Genomic DNA, 19,725 nt, shown 5'->3' with positions numbered 1-19,725 from the left:
GTATTACATCTGCCCCTACCTTTCATCTGCCTCTATGTCAAAGCCCCCTAGCACGTGAACCCCTGATTGAGCACCCTCCACCAGCACTGAAGTCAAACTCTCTTGCCCTCTTTTTCAACCCATTTGCTGCAAGGACTTCTGGGTTGCCTCAAGAACTAGCTCTTTTACATGTATAGACAGATACTTCCGATTTTGCACTTTTGGATTACTTTGTCCTAGATATTTTTCTACCAGAAAAAACTGTGCCTTTTGCCACAACACATACATAAAATTCAACAGCTATTACTCCTCCCTTGCTTGAATACACACACACACATATGTATATATGTTTGTACATATATGTATGTCTATATATATGTATGTATATATTCAGAACCTAATAGTTGGTTCTAATCTTTAATAAAATTTGTGTTAATCAATAATTAATGGATTTGTTTTACAGAACATTTTCACCTATTATTTTCTATATACACATTAGCGACATAGTTCTAGAACCAGCTGTCTACTTTTATATGATATTTAATTGGGTTTATTTGGCTTATTAACAAACATACTCACTCCTTCCACCTCATGGTCTCACCCTTTGTTGTTCCATTCTTTTGTCTTCATCCAAATCTCTAACCTGATCTCTGAAAGTTACTTAGTAATTTTTCCAACTAAATATGTGTGCTTCTAATTCTTTTAGTCCTTCCATGAACAATAAACAGTGGAAAATTCAAAATGCAAAGATTGGTAATTTGAGACAAGTGATAAAAACAGACATTAGTCATATAACTTCAAATCTGATGATGAAAAATTATTGACTGTGTATACAAATGTCTACGTGTAAGTTTGTATGTGTGTATATATACACATATGACTTAAAGATTTAATTTTTCTAGATAGGACCACTTTTAAAAGGGCTTTTATACTTTTTGTTTACACATCATTAAACAAGGGAGGATGACTAAAGTTTGGCTTTTTCATTTTTCAGAAGACATTTCTCAAAACATATTAAAAAATACATAACACACAAAACAGAATAAATGGATAAATATTTTAATATATTGTTACCTTCATTTCCATTAGAATACATTCATGGCACTTGAACCTCTGAAATTTGCTATTCCTTTCACTTACATGCAGTTATTTACCTCAGAGGTTAGCAATGTTAAGAATGATTATTAGTAACAACAATTTACTTACTGATTTTCCCTGAGCATAGGATTAAATAACCAAAGCTAAATTTATAACTACATTTTGTTGATATTTTATATTTTACTTTGCTACCTGAACATGGAAACCTGGAACTTTATGATGTAATCTTAGAATCTCTAAGTAAATTTGGAGTAAAACTGAACCTTAAGTTTTAAGTCCCACTTCATTAGAATCAAGGCACATAGTTTTCTATGTATTTATGTAGTTCAAATTTTATTATGTATCTTAATGTCCAATGTAAGTCAATTTTGTCCAAATTCCTGATCCCAATAACATTTCATCTGTTACTAAGAAAATCATTGTTCATTAGTAAAGTTCTTAATCTAAGAAAATTATATTTAAGTTAAATGATTTTAGTTTCTAAAATTTTAATTAACAATATTGGTAAATTAAATTATTTCTTTTTATTCCTTATTCCTAATTTCGTCTTATCATTCCTTCTTGTCATTTAATTTCTTAACTTTACCCATAATTTAAATAGTAGTTTCTACTTCCTACTAGAGGAAGAGTCCTACACTAGGCTATATAGGACAGATTGTTAAAATTAAGCAACTTAACTATAATTACAATTAATTGTATGAACAATGGTAAGTTGTAATTGTGTAACTTTCATCGATTAATAAATTGATTCAACTTTAATGGATTAAATTAATTAAATTCACCTTTCAGGATTTCTTTTTCTTTATCTATAAAAGGTCACTGATCTACATATATTATCCTTATGGTCTCTTCCAGTTCTAACATAAAATACTAAAGAGCCAAATTATGTAAACTTATATATTTATAGACTAGCTTTTAAAACAATTTCAAAATAGCCTTATAAAATATGACAGTTCTATGTTGTGAAATTGTGAATTACTACAGTTTACTTTTCTCTGAATCTTGCTGATTCAGTTCTAAGATATACTTATTTTATAAAGGCTTCTTTGAATGTATTGAAATAAGGCCAAAATCAAAAAGTTGCATTTCAGTTTAGTAAATATAATTAGTAATGATTACATAATTTTTGCTAATACAGATACATCCCTTATCACAGAATGACATAAAGCCAGTGTTTTTATTAAATATGTAAACCTATCTGGGAAATATTAAACATCTGATCTTTGAGGAGAATTCTTCAAATACACTTGATTTCAGTGAGAAAGCAGAGAATTTTGATTTGTCTTAAAAACAACTTTGAGTGTAATAAATAACTATACATATTAATTGATTTTAGGTTTAAGGGGGAGGTTCCATACATAATGGTATGCTCTCACTTAAACTCTCCTTTCATGAAGGCATGGTATTCTGATCACTAGCAGAGTTGTTAAAGTAGAAAATTCTTAACACTGATCAAAACAGACACATGGTAGCACTATAACAGCACCACTGCTAGAACAGTGAAACCAGGAGAAAAAGTGGAATACAATGGGAAGTGAACAAAAATCAGCTACTGACGGCTGAAAGAACCTTTATGGTAATACAGTGACTGGAAATGAAGCTTAAAATTCATTAAAATTATTTCTCAAGAATAGAACTTTAGTGAGCAGTCTAATGCTTTAAAGAAGCACTGGAATTTAGGTTTGTTTACATTTTAGAGTATCTATCTTTATAACATGATTTTTCTTAATAGAAATATGGTTTAATATTTGGACAGGCTGACTTGGATTTAACAAAAACTGAGGCAATGTTTTAACTTACAAAAACACAGATTCTATGGTTAAGATGGAAAGTACGTGTTGAAACTATTTTGGAAACCCAATACTGTGTTGTGACATTCCAAAGAGCAATAAATATTTCTAATCTCACTTGAGGAATAAGTTATTAGAAATCAATTAATACTCAAAATCTAGTTATTTGATTTAGAGATTGGGGTTCATTCCAATCCAGTGTTTGATTAACTGATGGGCAATAGCTCGGCTTGGAGGCACAAAGAATGCCTGCTGCTTCCCTTTGGTCAGAACATCCACAACCTAAAATACACCATAATAAAATGTATTAGGATTTCAACACTGTCACAACTTAAGTACTACTTCTATGCTTATGCAATTTAACTAAAATGTGACTATTTTACAGTGAGTAGCAACAGTACAAAGTGACAACATCCATGTTCAATATGCAAAATTTAGTACAGTACTTTTAGTTGATTCAATGAGTTAATGAATCAATTTGTAAAAATATTCCAGAAGAGCATATTCCCTTATGAAAATAAGGACATGAAAAAGAAAAGTACATGCTCCATACTTCTTTTCTTTTCTTTTTTTTTTTTAAAGATTTTATTTATTTATTTGACAGAGAGAGATCACAAGTAGGAAGAGAGGCAGGCAGAGAGAGAGGAGGAAGCAGGCTCCCTGCCGAGCAGAGAGCCTGATGCGGGGCTCGATCCCAGGACCCTGAGATCATGACCTGAGCCGAAGGCAGTGGCTCAATCCACTGAGCCACCCAGGCGCCCCTCCACACTTATTTTCAAAGTAAAATCAACTTTCCAACAGTTTCCATTTTATAAAATTCCAAAAAACACTTAATTTGTCCTTTGTGAAGTTGAACATAAAATAAATTTTGTTTAGGCAAAGCAGAAATGATTTCACTCTTCATTACTAATAGTGCATCCATTTGTTTTCTCTACAAATACTTTGGGTTAAGCAAAACACAGACAAGTAATTTATCTTTCATTATACTACTGAAGGAAGATGTTTTAAAAAGTTTTTGTGAATGTATCTTTGGTATATAGTTTTGTTATTTGTGTCCTTAAGCACATTTTAAAAAGAACAAGAACTTTTCAAAAATTTTAAGCATTTTTACTGATACTTTTTGAGGACTACTTGTTTTAATGCTGTAAACTAAAATACAAAATATCTCAGAATAATCTTCCTGTTTCTCATAGTTCTCATAATGTTTACCTATTTTAAGTCCATTGAAAAGCATCATTAATCTGAAGGAATGGCATTTGAAATTAGAAAATGGCACAGAGTCATTAACTAAAAGAACCTTACAGAATGAGCTGATATAGGACACATCAATTACACTGTAATCCATGCATGATGGGTGGGCCATACCATTCATTCAACTTGGTGAAAACATGTATCCCTGCTGCATGCCCAAACTGATACAGTCAGAGAACAATCAATAGAAGAAGGAAATTAAATTGAACTTTACCTGTTCTCTAGTGAACCAGCGGGCATCCTCTATTTCATTCTTGTCAACTTTAATTTCTGTAGACACTGCCACAGCTAAGCAACCAATCATTAAGGAGGAGGGCATTGGCCATGGCTGACAAGAGACATACTGAACATGGCCAACTTTGACTCCACTTTCCTCTTCTACTTCTCTCCGAACAGCATCTTCTATTGTCTCTCCTAATCAAATGGGGCAAAAGAACAAGTAGCTGATGAACATGCCTTGGACATTTTGTGCTCCGAATGGTTCAAACATTTGGAAATCACTTTGGACAGAAACCCAATTCAAAGCATGAGAAAGCAGAAGCCTAAAACTAGACTGGAATTTTAAAAAAAATTATTAAAGTATATGACCACATACATAATCAAAATGCCCCCAAATTTTTCCTGAATGTCCAGATTTTTTGGTTACAGTGTAAAAATGGTAACATCTACAACTATCCAGCACCTGCTATTAGCTGAACACCATGCAAACATTTTATATATTATCTCATTTACATATTATCACTAAATAGTTACAAATTACCATTCCAAGATTTTTATAAATGGCTTTTTCCTTACTAAAATTTTGAAACTGTTTTCTGTCATTAAAAAATTACTGCAGACAACTTTCTTGAAAAGAGTTGAAAATTACATTAACACTAAAAGTTTAAAAACCATATAAGAAACAGTATTTTTTCTTTCTAAATGATTTTTTTTTCTTCTAGATGACTATTGACTCAGTTATGATAAAATAAAGTAGTGCCTAGAAATGTACTTAAAAATTTTTTTAAATTTATATATATATAAATACATATCTATTTTTATTTGTATGACATATATAATATATAAATATATATATTATATATATAAACATATATAAATATCATATAAGTCATATAAATATGATATTTATATATTTATATGATACAGAGAGAAAGATCACAAGTAGGTGGAGAGGCAGACAGAGAGAGAGGGGAAGCAGGCTCCGTGCCAAGCGGTGTAACCCTCTGAGCCACCCAGGTACCCCAAAATGTGCTTTTTAATTCTGATTTGTTAGAATTGAGAAATAGAATAAAGAGAATGGTTTCTAAGTTTATCTGAAAGTTTAGAAATATTTTGCTATTTAAATGTAACTTTTTATTTCAAATAGATGCTATATTTCCATATTAAAATCAACTCATGTTCACCAAAAAAAATTGTGGAAAGGTAAATCATAGACTAGCGTTAAGATATCTGCTAGGCCATAGCTAAAGAATACATATTACAAAACACCTGAAATGAGAAAAGATAGATAAACAACCAAAAAAAAAATTAGGCAAAGAGTATAAACATGTAAAATTCAGAGAAAAGAAAATCAGATGCCTAAAACACATTTGAAAAAGATGCTCCAACAGCAGGGAAATGAAAACTACAATAAGACTATTTCATACCTATCAGATTAGGACATTATAAAGTATGAAAATCCTAACTTGGTGAAGATATGGAATAATAGAACATTTCATGTGCTTTTAGACTATAAATTGGTAGGAACACTTCCGAGAGCAACTTGGCAATGTCTATGAAAGGTTAGGATGCTTATAACCTATGAGCCAACAATTCTACTCTCAAGTATACCCTTGATAACTCTTGCAAATGTGCACAAGGAGCAGTATAAGAATATTCTTTGCAGTGTTGTTTGCAATAGCCAAAACAGATATAAACTAACTGTCCGACAGCAGATGGGTGAATTGAAGAGTATTTATAAATAAAATGGTACAAAGCAGTTAAAAAAAAAAAAAGGGCGTAGAGTTATTAGAGACAGCATAGTGATTAAGAGCATGCATGGACTCTGCCAAATTGCTCAGGTTTGTATTCCTGCCCTATCACTGATAAGCTGTTTGATCTTGGGCAAGTGATTCAGCCCCTGTACCACAGTGCCCTATCTGTAAAATGGCTGTAATAAGTATGTACTTTATAAGGCTGTATGAGGATCATATGATTTAATATCTGGGAAGCCTTCAAAAGAGAGTGTGCACAAAGTATGTTTACTACTATTATTATCAGTGCAGATTAATACTGGAAGTTAAGATTAAACACATATATTAATTAGCATTTATTCCACAGATATTTGCTGAGCTCCTACTACATATAAGGCAGTGCTCTAAGGGTGTGGGCTATAATGATGAATGAAATAAAGTCCTAGCCCTTACTCAACTTACATTCTGGTATGAGAAGATAAGAAAAGAGTAGATAGATAAATAGATACATCATACATACATCATATAATAAATACAGAGATACAATCTCATATACATAAATACAATTATACATACATAAATACATACATACATACAAACCATGTCAGGTAGTAATGAGCGCTATAGGGAAAAGTCAGGCAGGATGACAGAATTGTGAATGCAGAGTATGATGCTAACTAATGTATTTGGGGCTATTTGGGAAGGCCTCTTTGATAAGGTGACAAAGTTGGGTCTAGTAAAGAAGGAAGTAAGGTGTAAGTCATGCAGTTACTTTGGTAATAGCAATAATATGAAAGACGAAATGTTGAATTATTAAAATGGACAAAATTATTCTAGTAAAAACAAATATTACAGCACTCAAAATACACAGAAGATATTTAAAAATGCCCAATTTCACAGCATGATAATTTTCAAATGCCGCCTAAAATTTTTATTTGGAAATTTTAAGTTAAAGGAAGATTATTATTAAAATTATTAAATAAAGGCTTACCAGGTTCAATAAATCCAGCAAGGCAAGTAAACATGCCTGGGGGAAATCTTTTCTGCCTGCCTAAAAGACATTTGGTCCCATCTGGATGAATAACTTGCATGATTACTACTGGATCTGTTTTTTAAAAAAAAATCAGATGAGTGAATGATAGGAAAAATAATTTAATTGTGTAAAGTCACTGTCAAACAGTATAATAAAAAGGTATAGCCCTTATAAGAACAAGACTCTTTTCTAATTATGAGACTGTTTCTTTCTGCCTCATGACAGAATATTTCAGGGAAACTGCAAAGAATATGATACGTAAAGAAAGATCAATTTTGCCTTCTTCTTAATAGCAACAGGTATTACATACTTACTGTATGCTAGGCATATATTTTAATTATAAAAATGTTAGAGTAGGCACTTTTTAAAAATAATTTATTTATTTATTTGAAAGAGAGAGAGAGAGAGAGCACAAATAGGGGGAGCAGCCGGCAGAAGGAGAAACAGGTTTCTTAAGCCCTACGCAGGACTCAATCCCAGGACTGCAGGATCATAACTGAGCTGAAGGCAGATGCCTAATGAGTGGGCTACCCAGACATTCCAAGAGTAGGTATTATATGGCATGAAGAACATACAAATTTTACCATAGTAAATACGAATTTTCCTCTCCCTTCCATCCCAAACTTGAACAAATGTTTTTAAAAGCTAAAGTGGCTCTATGACTAAGTTTAAGCCATTAAAAACATAAAATTTAACTTAGAGTTTATTTCCCAGAAGTCATTAATGCAGTGAATTCTCCTTACTAGATCATGAATGAAAACAGGAATCAAACGGAAAAGGCTCCTGAGCAGTGAAACCAGGTGTCACAAAGTCATGCATTTTACTCTCAGGAGACTTCCTCAGGTATTGATTAGTTTATTATTATTTTTTCACAAGTTTTAAAGGACGAGGTTCTCATATTTCCAAACCTATAGAAGGCTCCAAAGCAGCATTTAGAAGGAGAGAAGGTATGTATAGGTAGGCAACATGAGTGATGCTAGCTCCAGGCTGTACTGCCTTGGTGATGTCCTGAACAGGTACTGAATTGTTGTTTTTTATTTATTTTTATTTTATTTTATTCTTTTTGGTCTCTGCACTAAGCAGATCCAGATTGGTAGACTTTTGAAATCATGTATTTTAATACATAAAATTCATTTTGATTAACTCAGAGTTAAGAAATGGCTAATTAGGAATGCCTGGCTGGCTCAGTAAGATTAAGTTTCTGCCTTTGGCTCAGGTTATGATCCTAGAGTCCTGGGATCAAGCCCTGCATCAGGCTTCTTCCTCAGTGGGGAGCTTGCTTCTCCCTATGTTTTGCCACTCTCCCTGCTTGTGCTCTCTCTCTGACAAATAAATATATAAAATCTTAAAAGAAAAAAAAGGCTAATTATGTACAATGTCCCTTACTTAAAAGCCATGAAACTATTTAATATTTAATACTTATAGTCTCAAGTTATATTAAATGTGGTTTTAATAAAAAGGTGAACCCTTCAAAAACTCAAAATCTTGTCTTCCCAGAATGTCTTATTCCCTAAGATTCCAGATGGCTGAAATTTCACTGTAAAAGAAAAAGCTTACCAACTCTTGGATATGATGTATTGTGAACACCATGGAGGCTAGGGCAGTCTTCTTTTAAGCAGACTCTTTTGTAGCCACCTTCTTCAATTTTAGTTGCACTTCCACAGGTTGGGCAGAATTTGTATCGACTGTGCCAGGCAAGAACAGATCTTGCTTGGGCTACAACCCCTTTAAGAGAAGCATAAAAAAGTTTTATTTCTGTGATAAACTGTAAACAAATTATCAAAGTAAAATGTTCATAAGTCAAGGCATACACTATATTTTCTGAATAGCTAGGTGATCAAGAATTTTCATATTCTTATTTTTATAATGTATAGTTCTTTTGAAATAAAATATTTAATCCAATAGATGACAGATGAAAATCTGATTTAACTTTAATTTGAACTAATAAGATGCAACTCTTATGTAAGATAGGTATTAGCACACCTATCTTATATACTATATTAGGTCAGGCTTTTACAATTGGTGATTTTTAAATTTTAGATACACAAGGTTCTAGTGTATTCTAGTGAACTTACAAATATTGATTTTATAATAGTGACTCTTATAAAAATACACTATGTAGACACTTCCTAATTTAGACTTGGACTATAAAGAACATATTAATAGAAAACTACAGGAATTTCCTTTCCTGGGTCCCTAAACTAGTACCGGTCCATGTCACCATGAAACACATCCTGTTTACAACTGGAAATTGCACAGAATATTAAAAAAAATACTTCATTTATAACATTCATGGTTAACTTTGTTCATGAAAAAAATGCCTACTAGAATAAATCTTCTATATACATATATAAAAATATATATACTTTGGCTATAGCCTTTACCCTGGTACTTCAAAAAAGAAAATGGCCTGATCAGAAATGTTATAATTGAAACAGTAAAAGTAGAAATGTTACATTTGCATTTGCCTGACACTTGCTCTCACTAAAACACATTATTTGGGTTAAGGATTTTTGAAAAAAAAAGCAAAGTGACCATAAACAACAATAATAATGTTTTAAACTGGGAAAAACAAAATAAACCATGCATAAAAACAAATTAATACTGAAATTCAATGAACTGTAGGCAACAGTAAATATTTCCTTATTATGTCATCTTGTAATATGTAATTTGTGCTACTTACATTATTTCAATATTGTTTCAATAAGAAATGCTAGTATTTATTTAGTACCAACTATGTGTGACGCATCATAGAAAGATCTTCATATGTATCATTTATTTATTTATGAGGAACAAAACAGTTAGATTTCTATTGGCCCGTCTGATACAGAGGATAGTGGGGTATTGGCGGATAATACAAATGACAAATAATACAAACATATTTTATGTGAAATGAATAAAAATACTTACATAGTTCAACCTTACATAGGTTACCTCATTTTATTTAATGTTTAGATCCATCCTATAATGTAGGTATTATCATCCTCTCTTTCTAGAGGAGGAAACTGAGGCACAAAGAGGTTAACTGTGGAAGTTTACACAGCAAGTGAATAAAAGGGCCTCAGTTTTCTTGCTAGTAAAAAGAGAGAGGAAGAGAGAGACCCTTTTGATCTTAAAATTACATAGCTACAAAGAAAAGATATTTTCTTTTTCAAAAAATAATTTATTTATTTTTGAGAGAGAATGAGAGCACGAGTGGTGGGGAGGGGCAGAGGGAGAAGCAGAGTCTCCACTGAGCAGGAAGCCTGATGCATGGGCTTGATCCCAGGACTCTGGGATCATGACCTGAGCCGAAGGCAGCCACTTAATGACTGAGCACCCAAGTGGCCTGAGAAAAGATATTTTCTTTAAAAAGTGCAATGTTTTCTCCATAGATGAGGAGACTAAAACATACCAATCCAGACTTTGGGATGAGATAATCTAAGCGGTCTCTGAAAGGACCCACCACACATCTTCTAAGGGAAGGTGGACAATGACAAGGTGACATTCCTTACCTCCCACTAACTTTTGAGGATACCTTTATTTAGCTTATATTCTTTCCACTTCATCAATATACCTCTTGTCAAATTCATCAACAGCTTCCTATTACCAAAATGAAAGATCCTTAAAAAAAATTTTTTTTTGGTCTATCTTACAGCATTCAATATATTTGACCACTTCCTCCTTGAAATACTCTGCTCTCTTGATTTCCATGAGCACATTCTCCTGTTTTCCTCGTACCTTATGGCCACACTGTCAATAATACCTTTGATGGCTCCTCTCTTTCTACCTGACCTCAACATTTAGGGGGATTAAGGTATGATTCTGAGGCTCTCTTTCTTGCTTGTTCTCAACTCCCCATCTCAGTTTCCTGAGATCTAAATATCACCTTTACGTTGATGACTCCCATATGGGTATGTCCACTTCACACCTCACCTCTGTGTTCCAGATTCCAATATCCTCCTCTATAACTGAATATGCCCAAAACTAAAATCTTGATTTATTTACTTCAAGACTGTCCTGCTTCACTTGCTCAACCTGTTACCCTATATTAATCAAGAAATAGTATCACTATACACCAAATTACTAAACTCTCAAACCTAGCCATCATTCTTGATCTTTTCTTTCATCATTATATATCCCATACCCAATCCATCAGCAAATGCTGATAATTTTCTCTCTAAAATATACCTTGAACATAAACCCCTTTCTTTATCTATACCATTATCACCTTAAGTCAGGCTGTGGTCCAGGGTACTATCATCTCTCTCACTTATAATAGCCTCTACACTGATCAAGCCTGATCAGTTTTACCTCCAGAACATCTCAAACTTTCCCTTTTGCTCCATCAAACCAATCCACTGCAATCTCTTTACTTAAACTACTGTAATCGCCAATCCCCTCTTAACAAGACTTCTAACTTCACACTTAATTACCTACAAATCATGATCTACAAAGCAGGCAGAGTGAGGGTTTTTGTTTTTTAAAACCATAGGTCAGGTTACAACATTTAAAAGCAATTTGGAATAAAACCATGGCATATAAGGCCCCACATGAACTAGCATACCCAGCAACAGAAAACAAAATAATCAGTCTTTGCCATCATGCTTAGTGTGTAGCAAGTGCTCATAATTATTCACTGAAGAATCAAATAACACTAGCACACATTAGGATTAATTTTGGGGAAAGTAATTTTGGCTGATTAAAACTACTGTAACTGCTCAGGAGAGTAGTACCCTAGAATGAAAAATTTAGGAAAGTTCTAATGAAGATAGCCTAATTTCATTGCTTACTGAAAAAAGCACGCCTCCTAGAAAATGAAGATATGTATAACTCCAACCCAGTTCCAAAACCCCGATTATTACCAACAAGTAATTGTTACCAATAGGTAAACCATATACACTTCTTACCAGCTTCTTTTTCTTTCAATTGCAGAAGAGCTGGCATTGGAGGATGAAGAAAATAACAATTTTCGTGTCTTTGCTTAAATTCTTCGGCAGCAGCAGGATCTATACCTAGAGCAAACCAGGCAACCAACCCATCTTCTTCTTCTCTTGGGACTTCTCCAGCATAATTAAATGATTCTTTTTTCATTTCAAGTTCTACTCCAAGAAAAATCAAGGTGATCTTTTCACGCTGACCCAAATAATTTTTTATATCTGTGTAGTTCAGCTGACAAAGCCTGACTTCTGGCTGTTGGAAACTTTCTTTATTGCCACCTAGAGTAACCAAGGGATTTAAGTCTGAGAAAAGGATATAAACTGTGGCTGGATGGCTTTCTTTAGCTAGTAGCCAGTCAGAATTATTTCTTTTTTCACTTTTTCGGTCTAATAGTGTTCTGCTAAAATAATTTTCACAATCTTCCACTTCATTAGTTATGAACCAAGGCTTCATCCCACCTTTAGCATTAGCTAGTAAATTAGCTATATGCTTATAACCCCAAAATTTTGCAATATCCAGTGCAGTCTGCCTTGATTTATTGACAATGGATCTGTCACACCTACAGATGGAAAGAAAAATAAAATAGGAAATAAACATTTTCTTTAATATTTATTACAATAAAATGTTTCCAGATGCATATGATAGCCCCACTAATGATTATTATGTAGATTTTTCCCTTTTAGGACATAATTTACTAATGGGAAGGTTAAAAGATATAATAAATGATGAAAAGTTAGAGATAGATATTTAGTATTTCTGGGGAATTATAAAATAAAAACAGTAAGTTTTATATGTTATAAGAAAAAATTAAAATTTTATGAGGGGTTCTTCATAGTCATAGTGGGTAGATCTACATTTTCTATTGGGGAGTAAAGGATTAGACTAACTCATAAATTTGATTTGATATTAAGTATGAAGGATTTCTCTCTCAACAAATGGAGTTAAAGGCTTTTAGTTAGATACTATGCTGTGTTTTTATATAATAAAACTGGTCAGTGAGTTATTTACAAGCCCAATGGTATAAATATGGCTACAAGAAAAATATAAAAGGAAGTATGTAACCCAGAAATTAAACCAGAGCCCTTCAAGTAGTAGTCCCTAAAATGTTTACCCTTTCTCAAGTAGAAATTGGACAACATCTGGGTGCCCATTTCTTGCAGCATACATTAAAGCAGTCCAGCCATTTTCAGACGTTTCATTGAGAAGAGATGGAGAATGACTGAGGATTACTGTTAACCTGGCAATATCTCCTTCTGCTGCTGAATAGTGAAACTGGGAAATTATTTCTTGATTTGGGCTTCTTTTTATAGAAGACATTTCTTCCTTAAAAAGAGGAAAATAGAAAAAAAAAATCCTCATTTTCAATTGCTATTTGTTCAATGGTGGAACATTACCTACATACAGATGTAATTAGGACAGTTATGGTTTTTAAATTACATACTCTTCAAAAGGTAATTAGTAGTCAATTGGCATCACAGCATACATTTCAAAATTGTCTTAAATATAATTTTAATTTTAAATATAATTCATCATGGGATGTATAACAACGTATGAAGAACTTTGGTAATAAAGATAAGGAAGCATATCCTTGAGAAGGAGTGTCAGGTAACAAACATTATGAAGAGGAGGAGGACTCTGAAGTATTCCGGAGGGATTTCAATATAGATCAGAGGAATGAGGGGAGTTAAAGCGTAAGTCAAGTCAGAGGTTTTTTAGCAGATGATGAGTAGTATTCTCTTAGATTCTATAGTACCCAGAAACAGGTGCCTTCCCTTAGGAAAATTATTATCCTACAGCTGATTATTCGAAAATTGTGTTAAGTTTCACATGAAAACAATTTATTGCTTTCCCGTGCACAATTAATTCTACAATCCATCTGGGATTGATCTTGGTTCATAGTATGAAGTAGGGGCTAGATACATTTTTATCCCAGTGGATAATCCGTATGACTTGGCACCACTCTTGAAATTACCATTTGTCCCATTGCACTGCAGTTATCATTTTTGTCATAAATCAGGTAACAATATATTTTGGATCAATTATTGAACCCTGTTCATTTGGTCACTTTGTCAAAATTTGAATCAAAGAAGCTTTTTAAACCATTAACTTTGCATTGTTATTTGCTGTTTCAGTAAGAAAAATATAGAAAATATGTTTCATACCTCTTAATAAATTTCATCTCAATGTGGATTGAAAGTGGTAGAGCACAAACTGAACTATTCTTTGTGGAAATGGTTCAAACTTAAGTTCTCTATGAGAATAAAATATTTTTTGTAAGATATTAATTTTTGTTCAGTGAAATGCTATTTAAGAATTGATTTGGGGGGCGCCTGGGTGGTTCAGTGGGTTAAGCCGCTGCCTTCGGCTCAGGTCATGATCTCAGGGTTCTGGGATCGAGTCCCGCATTGGGCTCTCTGCTCAGCAGGGAGCCTGCTTCCTTCTCTCTCTCTGCCTGCCTCTCAGTGTACTTGTGATTTCTCTCTGTCAAATAAATAAATAAAATCTTTAAAAAAAAAAAGAATTGATTTGGATTCTAACTAGTTTCTATTAATCTAAGCATTAAGATATTTGGGTTAAAAAGAAAAGGTTATAGTCCATACATTTTGAGTGCCATCTCTAGCATTCCCACACTGCAATTTGGTTGATCAGTTTTATAGTCGAGGGAGTATGAACAAAATTTAAGGAAAAATGGGCTGAAAATTTACTTTTCGTGTTTTTATCTTCCTGCTACTTATAAAAAGGTAAAATTTAACTACACAAAGGGGAGGTCGGCGGGGGTGGGGCAGGTGAAATAGGTGATGGGGATTAAAGTATACTCAGGATGAGCATGCAATAGCATATAGAACTGCTGAATCACAATACTGTACACCTGAAACTAATTTTAACACTTAACTATACTGGGATTAAAATAAAAGGCTTAAAAAACTACTCACAGGAATGGTGAAAATGTGTTTATAATTTAAATTAGTGGAGTGGCTTTTATATGAGAAAACTATTTCTTTACTGTAGAATTTACTTCGCTGTTCTGTTCATACTGAGATTTCTAAATGCTTTACAAATATTATCAGTAACAAAAGCTACAACTTTTCAGGACTTCATTTGGAATCATTGCTGTATACTGACTCATGGATAGTGTCCCTTTCAAGTTGCCTTTCCCCTAAAACAGATTTTCCAAAAATCACCACACAGGTTCTTCAGCTAGGTTTACTTTAAGCAATATTTTACTGTGTCATGTTCTGAGGTCATAGTCATTTCTACACCCTCCCCACAGGACACTCCACAGGGCAGACTGCAAAACTGTCCTCCAAAAACAAAGTACCATTCACTATCTCCGGTGCAATTCTTATGACTACAATATTCTCAGAAGAAAGGCAGTGAAAAATGTATACTTTCTCCCTTGGCTTTTTTTTTTTTTTGGTGGCAGCATAGCCATCTAGAAACAACCATTTCTCTTTCCAGAGAATCACACAGAATCTGCACTCCAGTTCTCCTGCTGGATTTATTTTTTCATTTCTCATTGACAGGTTCTCCACAAGGTAAGAATGTGAAGGCAGGATGAGGTGATTCCCTTAGCCAAATGCCGTCCTTGCTTTCCAAAAAGAACACAGACCATTCTGAGAGGCCCTTTAAGCAAACGACACCCAACTTTTACCGGTAAGTACCGAGGGCCCACGACTCGCTCATGGTCACATGGTTAAGGAGACAGGGCAGAGTTCAAATACAGATCCGTCAGTGAAGTCAATGACGATTTAACGAATTCCACGGCCTTCAGCATTCGAGGTGGCCATTTAACAGGTCAAGCGCCACCTACACAAGGTCTCTGCTAACATTTAATTGCCTTGAGATAGTTTACTTTCTTGTCACTTCTGTGAGACTCCTTTTAAACGGGAATATACAGAGGCGGCAGCACTTCGTTTTCCCCACCTCACAGACTGGGCCGCAAAGGCCACAGCAGCCTACCGGCGGCATCCCCTGCCCTCTCTGTGAAGCCGGGCTACCAGCCCATAGCTCCCGCGCCTGCATCCTCACCGCATTCCGAGGCTGCGCCAAACACCCAGCATGGCCAGGCCAACAGCGCTGAAATCAAAAAGTACTGAGAATTGGTCACCCACCCCAAGAAGGGCACCGGGGCCGACTAACTACTCATTGCTGCTACTAACCCAAAGGTGACCAGAGTAGAGGAATGCAGGATAGAGCCGCAACACCGGGAAAACCCCACTCTCACTCTTCCCGGCGCCGGATTCAGCCTTCCTGACTTCCGGCGGAGGTTCGCTATTCTCGAACGGTTTTATGGGTAATGTAGTTTCACGGTCACAAATAGTGCGCGATCCGTGAAGGGGAGGGGTTTGGGGGGGGTGGAGGTTGGCGAAGGCGCTCGGGAGCCTCGGCGGGAGGTCCAGGCTGTGACATCCAGCTTCTTGGGGGTGAGTGAAAGGCTGGTTTTCCTTCCCGGTCTTCCGGAGACCTATGAAGTGTGGTGCGGCCGACGTAAAGCTGTAGGTCTGTGGAAGAGGTTTTTTAAGTTTTCCAGTGTTTCACACCCAGTCCCCTAACCTCCTCTCTTGTATGGTCTGATGCAGTGGCATGCATGTTCCAAGCATTCTTCCACCTGGAATATTGGCTGGACCTAAAAACAGTGTGCACCTCTGAACCTAAACTCGTTATGTGCAAAATGGTACTATATATTATTGCCTACTTCATTTAATCGTCCTTTAAAAAGTATATATTATGTGCCCACAACTCCTCCTTGGATTATGCGGTTAAAAGAGGATAATGCGTTTTAAGCTCTTACGAAGTTTAGAATTTAGAGTTAGTACTCACAATGCAATTATCATTCATGCTGTTATTTCACTTACTGTGTTTTCAAATTCCAAAACCTAAAGTTACGTGAGTCCGAGCTTGCAGAACTGGCTGTTGGTAGTCTTCTAGACCAGGGCTTTTTTTCTTTACAAACTGCCACCTTGGCAATCAGCAAGTTGAATTGGCTAAGGCTGACCATTGCTTCCTGAATGAATTTGAGACATTGGAAGCTTTTTCTTCTCACAGTGAAGTTATGTATACTCCTTGGCATTGTGCTTTCATTACTGTTTTTTAAAATGTTTACTATTTATTTATTTATTTATTTATTTAAGTTTGTTTATTTATTTTTTAATAATCTCTACACCCAGTGTAGGGCTTGAACTCGATACCCCAAGATCCAGAGTTGCTCGATTTTCTGACTGAGCTTCCAAGGCACCCCATCATTACTGCTTTTTAAAGCTTTGCCCTATGCTTCTTTCTGTGGGTAGTTGTCTTTAGTCTCTAATGATAGCAAGGATCATACAGAAGATCAGAAGTACAAAGTTTTGGTAACCCAAACTTTTGTCTTCAAACATATATTTAATAGATTAGTATAAGGAGCAGTCATATATTAATCATCTAGCATAAACAATTACAAATATATAGCCATGCCAGTTTTTTGAATTCTTGTGAAGTAAATACCAGGCACCATATTATTTTATTGATAAATATTTAAGGGTAAACTTTTTGGAATTATGAATATATATTTAAAATGTAAAATGGCTCTTAAAAAGAACAAAATTATATTATCGTTAGTATGACTAAAATTTTTATAATAATTCTGTAATATGGAAGACTCATTAAATATCAAATATAATTGTCTCAAATTTTTAAAAATATATTTTACACTTCTTCTAAAACAAAGTTCTAAACAAAGTTTCCACATTACAGTTGATGTTTTTTGATCTATAGTTTCTTCTACAATTTTTTTCTTGTGATTTATTTAAGAATAATGATTATCTGCTTTGTAGACTGTCCCATATTCTGAATTTTAGAAATTGTATTCCTGTGTTTCTTTTTGCCTTATTTCTTATAAACTGGTAGTTCTTTTTTTTTTTTTTGAAAGATTTTAATTATTTATTTGACAGACAGCAATCACAAGTAGGCAGAGAGGCAGGTTGAGAGAAATTGGGGGGGAAGCAGGCTCCCCGCTGAGGAGAGAGGCCAATGTGGGGCTTGTTCCTGATCCTTGGGATCATGACCTGAGCTGAAGGCAGAGGCTTTAACCCACTGAGCCACCCAGCTGCCCCTGAACTGGTTATTCAGATTCAAAAAACATTTTTTTCCAATGGGCAGAAAGAATTCATAGGAATTATTTGCTTCCCATTATTTTACATTAAGAGGCTCCCACTGTCTGGTTGTCTGTGTCATGTTGCAATTGCTTTTTGGGTCTAAATATTGTTAATATGAATTTTCCCATCACTTTTCAGCTAATAGTTTTAGCAGCCATTAATGATTATTGTCTAGTTCCATTATTTCTTTAGAAGTTGCAAAATGATGAAATTCTAATTTGACCATACTACATTTATTAAGAGAAATTATTTTTTGTAATAAAGAGCTTTACCTCATTAAGTACAGTTTACATAGGAAAATTAGGATAAGTGTACAATTTTCCTTTATTTTCTAGTTTTAGGAAAAACTAGAGTTAGTTCCCTAATATCCTTCAAGTTTTTAAATATTTTTATGAACTTATAGATGTTAAAATTTTTGATATATTTCTAGTCATTGAAGATATTATTTAAAACATATTTCTCTCTCTGCCTGCCTCACTGCCTACTTGTGAGCTCTGTCTGTAAAATAAACAAATAAAATCTTTTAAAAAACCATATTTCTGTAATATTTATTATTTTGATGTTCAAATTGTTGAACTTAGGGTTGGAACCCTAAGTGGGCTCCTTTGTTCTTTTGACCAGGGTACTGTAGTGTTTGACAGCTTCCTTTCTGGAATAACAAAATGTTTTAAAGTCATCTTGTAAGTATTCTACACAGATCTGGAATCCGGACTTTTTTCAAGGAACCTTAGAAATGGTATTTAGATACCACAGTTCTTTGTATTTGGGGTGCTCATTGTTAATAGGTTACTGAATGGTTCTCTGCATGTATTCCTCCTCTAGGGAAATTGAACAGATACATATCCTATCCAATAGAAGTTTACATTCCAAAGACAAGAGTGGTGCCAACATGGACATTGATGCCATAAAGTAATGTTTTCATTTTATTAATTTCCTGCTTGGAAACTTAAAGGTTCCCTAATACCTAGAAGAAAAAGTTTAAACTGTTTAGCCAGCATTTCTACCTTTCTTAATATGGACCCAACATATATTTTTTGCCATATTTTCCCAAGAATCTCATATCTAAGTATATTCATGATCCAGGCAAACTGGCTTATAACTGACCTAGGATACCTCTTATGATTTCTTACCTCAGACCTTTTGCTCATGCTACTTTTCCTAACTTAAATGCTTTCCCTTAACCAAATCCAATCCATTTCTCAAAGTCCAACTCAAGTCCCTCTCTTATTGGGTCTTCTAGATTATTTCTGTCCACACGATTGTTAGTTTACCATTGGTATCCCCTTGCTCTTGACACTTCAGTGTATGCTGGCTTTTATCCCAATTGCCAGCCACTGTATTCCTTTGTCTGAGGGCTTTTTCTTGTCACCAGGGTCCACTTTGTATTTCTGCTCTGCAATGCCAGATGATTAATACTGCCTGGAAGTAGCCCTAGATAAAGGCTGACATGAATGAATATATAAAATAACTGTGTCTTTCACATACTGGCTAGACTGCTTTGGACTGGTTGCCAGATATCCTGAGTGGAATTAGTGGTTTTTTTGTTTGTTGGTTGGTTTGTTGGTTTTAAT

General features: G+C 34.4%; 2 protein-coding genes across 10 annotated transcripts in view; one reads left to right on the top strand and one right to left on the bottom strand.

The window, feature by feature from the left end:
• LOC309861173 (uncharacterized protein) overlaps positions 1-19,725 on the top strand; it is a 734,084-nt gene that overhangs the window by 241,706 nt on the left and 472,653 nt on the right. For 3 of the 6 annotated variants that reach the window (XR_014309798.1, XR_014309799.1, XM_082723835.1), the window contains exon 1: positions 14,617-15,677. Coding sequence is in view for 2 of the 6 variants with exons in the window: in XM_082723835.1 (XP_082579961.1) it covers positions 15,601-15,677 (77 nt within the window). In the remaining 4 variants the exon portion in view is untranslated. Of the gene's footprint in view, positions 1-14,616; positions 15,678-16,366; positions 16,448-19,725 lie in introns of those variants that run through there. The other 3 variants (XM_082723834.1, XR_014309800.1, XR_014309801.1) reach the window with 3 other exon arrangements.
• Positions 1,023-16,300, bottom strand: NUDT12 (nudix hydrolase 12). Of its 4 annotated transcripts, none has more exons than XM_082723830.1 (7): positions 16,184-16,300; positions 13,135-13,346; positions 11,993-12,582; positions 8,661-8,828; positions 7,062-7,175; positions 4,333-4,532; positions 1,023-3,149 (listed from the first exon to the last, which is right to left on the bottom strand). In XM_082723830.1, exons 2-7 carry the CDS (start codon positions 13,338-13,340, stop codon positions 3,039-3,041), a joined length of 1,389 nt encoding a protein of 462 aa, XP_082579956.1. In that variant the 5' UTR covers positions 13,341-13,346; positions 16,184-16,300; the 3' UTR covers positions 1,023-3,038. The 4 variants fall into 4 exon arrangements, with proteins under 4 accessions (XP_082579956.1, XP_082579957.1, XP_082579958.1 ...); XM_082723831.1 differs by having other exon boundaries at positions 13,135-13,342; positions 16,184-16,295; XM_082723832.1 differs by lacking the exon at positions 16,184-16,300 and adding an exon at positions 15,686-16,165.

The sequence above is a fragment of the Mustela nivalis genome (genome assembly GCF_964662115.1).
Source record: "Mustela nivalis genome assembly, chromosome: 3".
Taxonomy (NCBI): domain Eukaryota; kingdom Metazoa; phylum Chordata; class Mammalia; order Carnivora; family Mustelidae; genus Mustela; species Mustela nivalis.
This window is presented reverse-complemented; position numbering and strand designations above follow the sequence as displayed.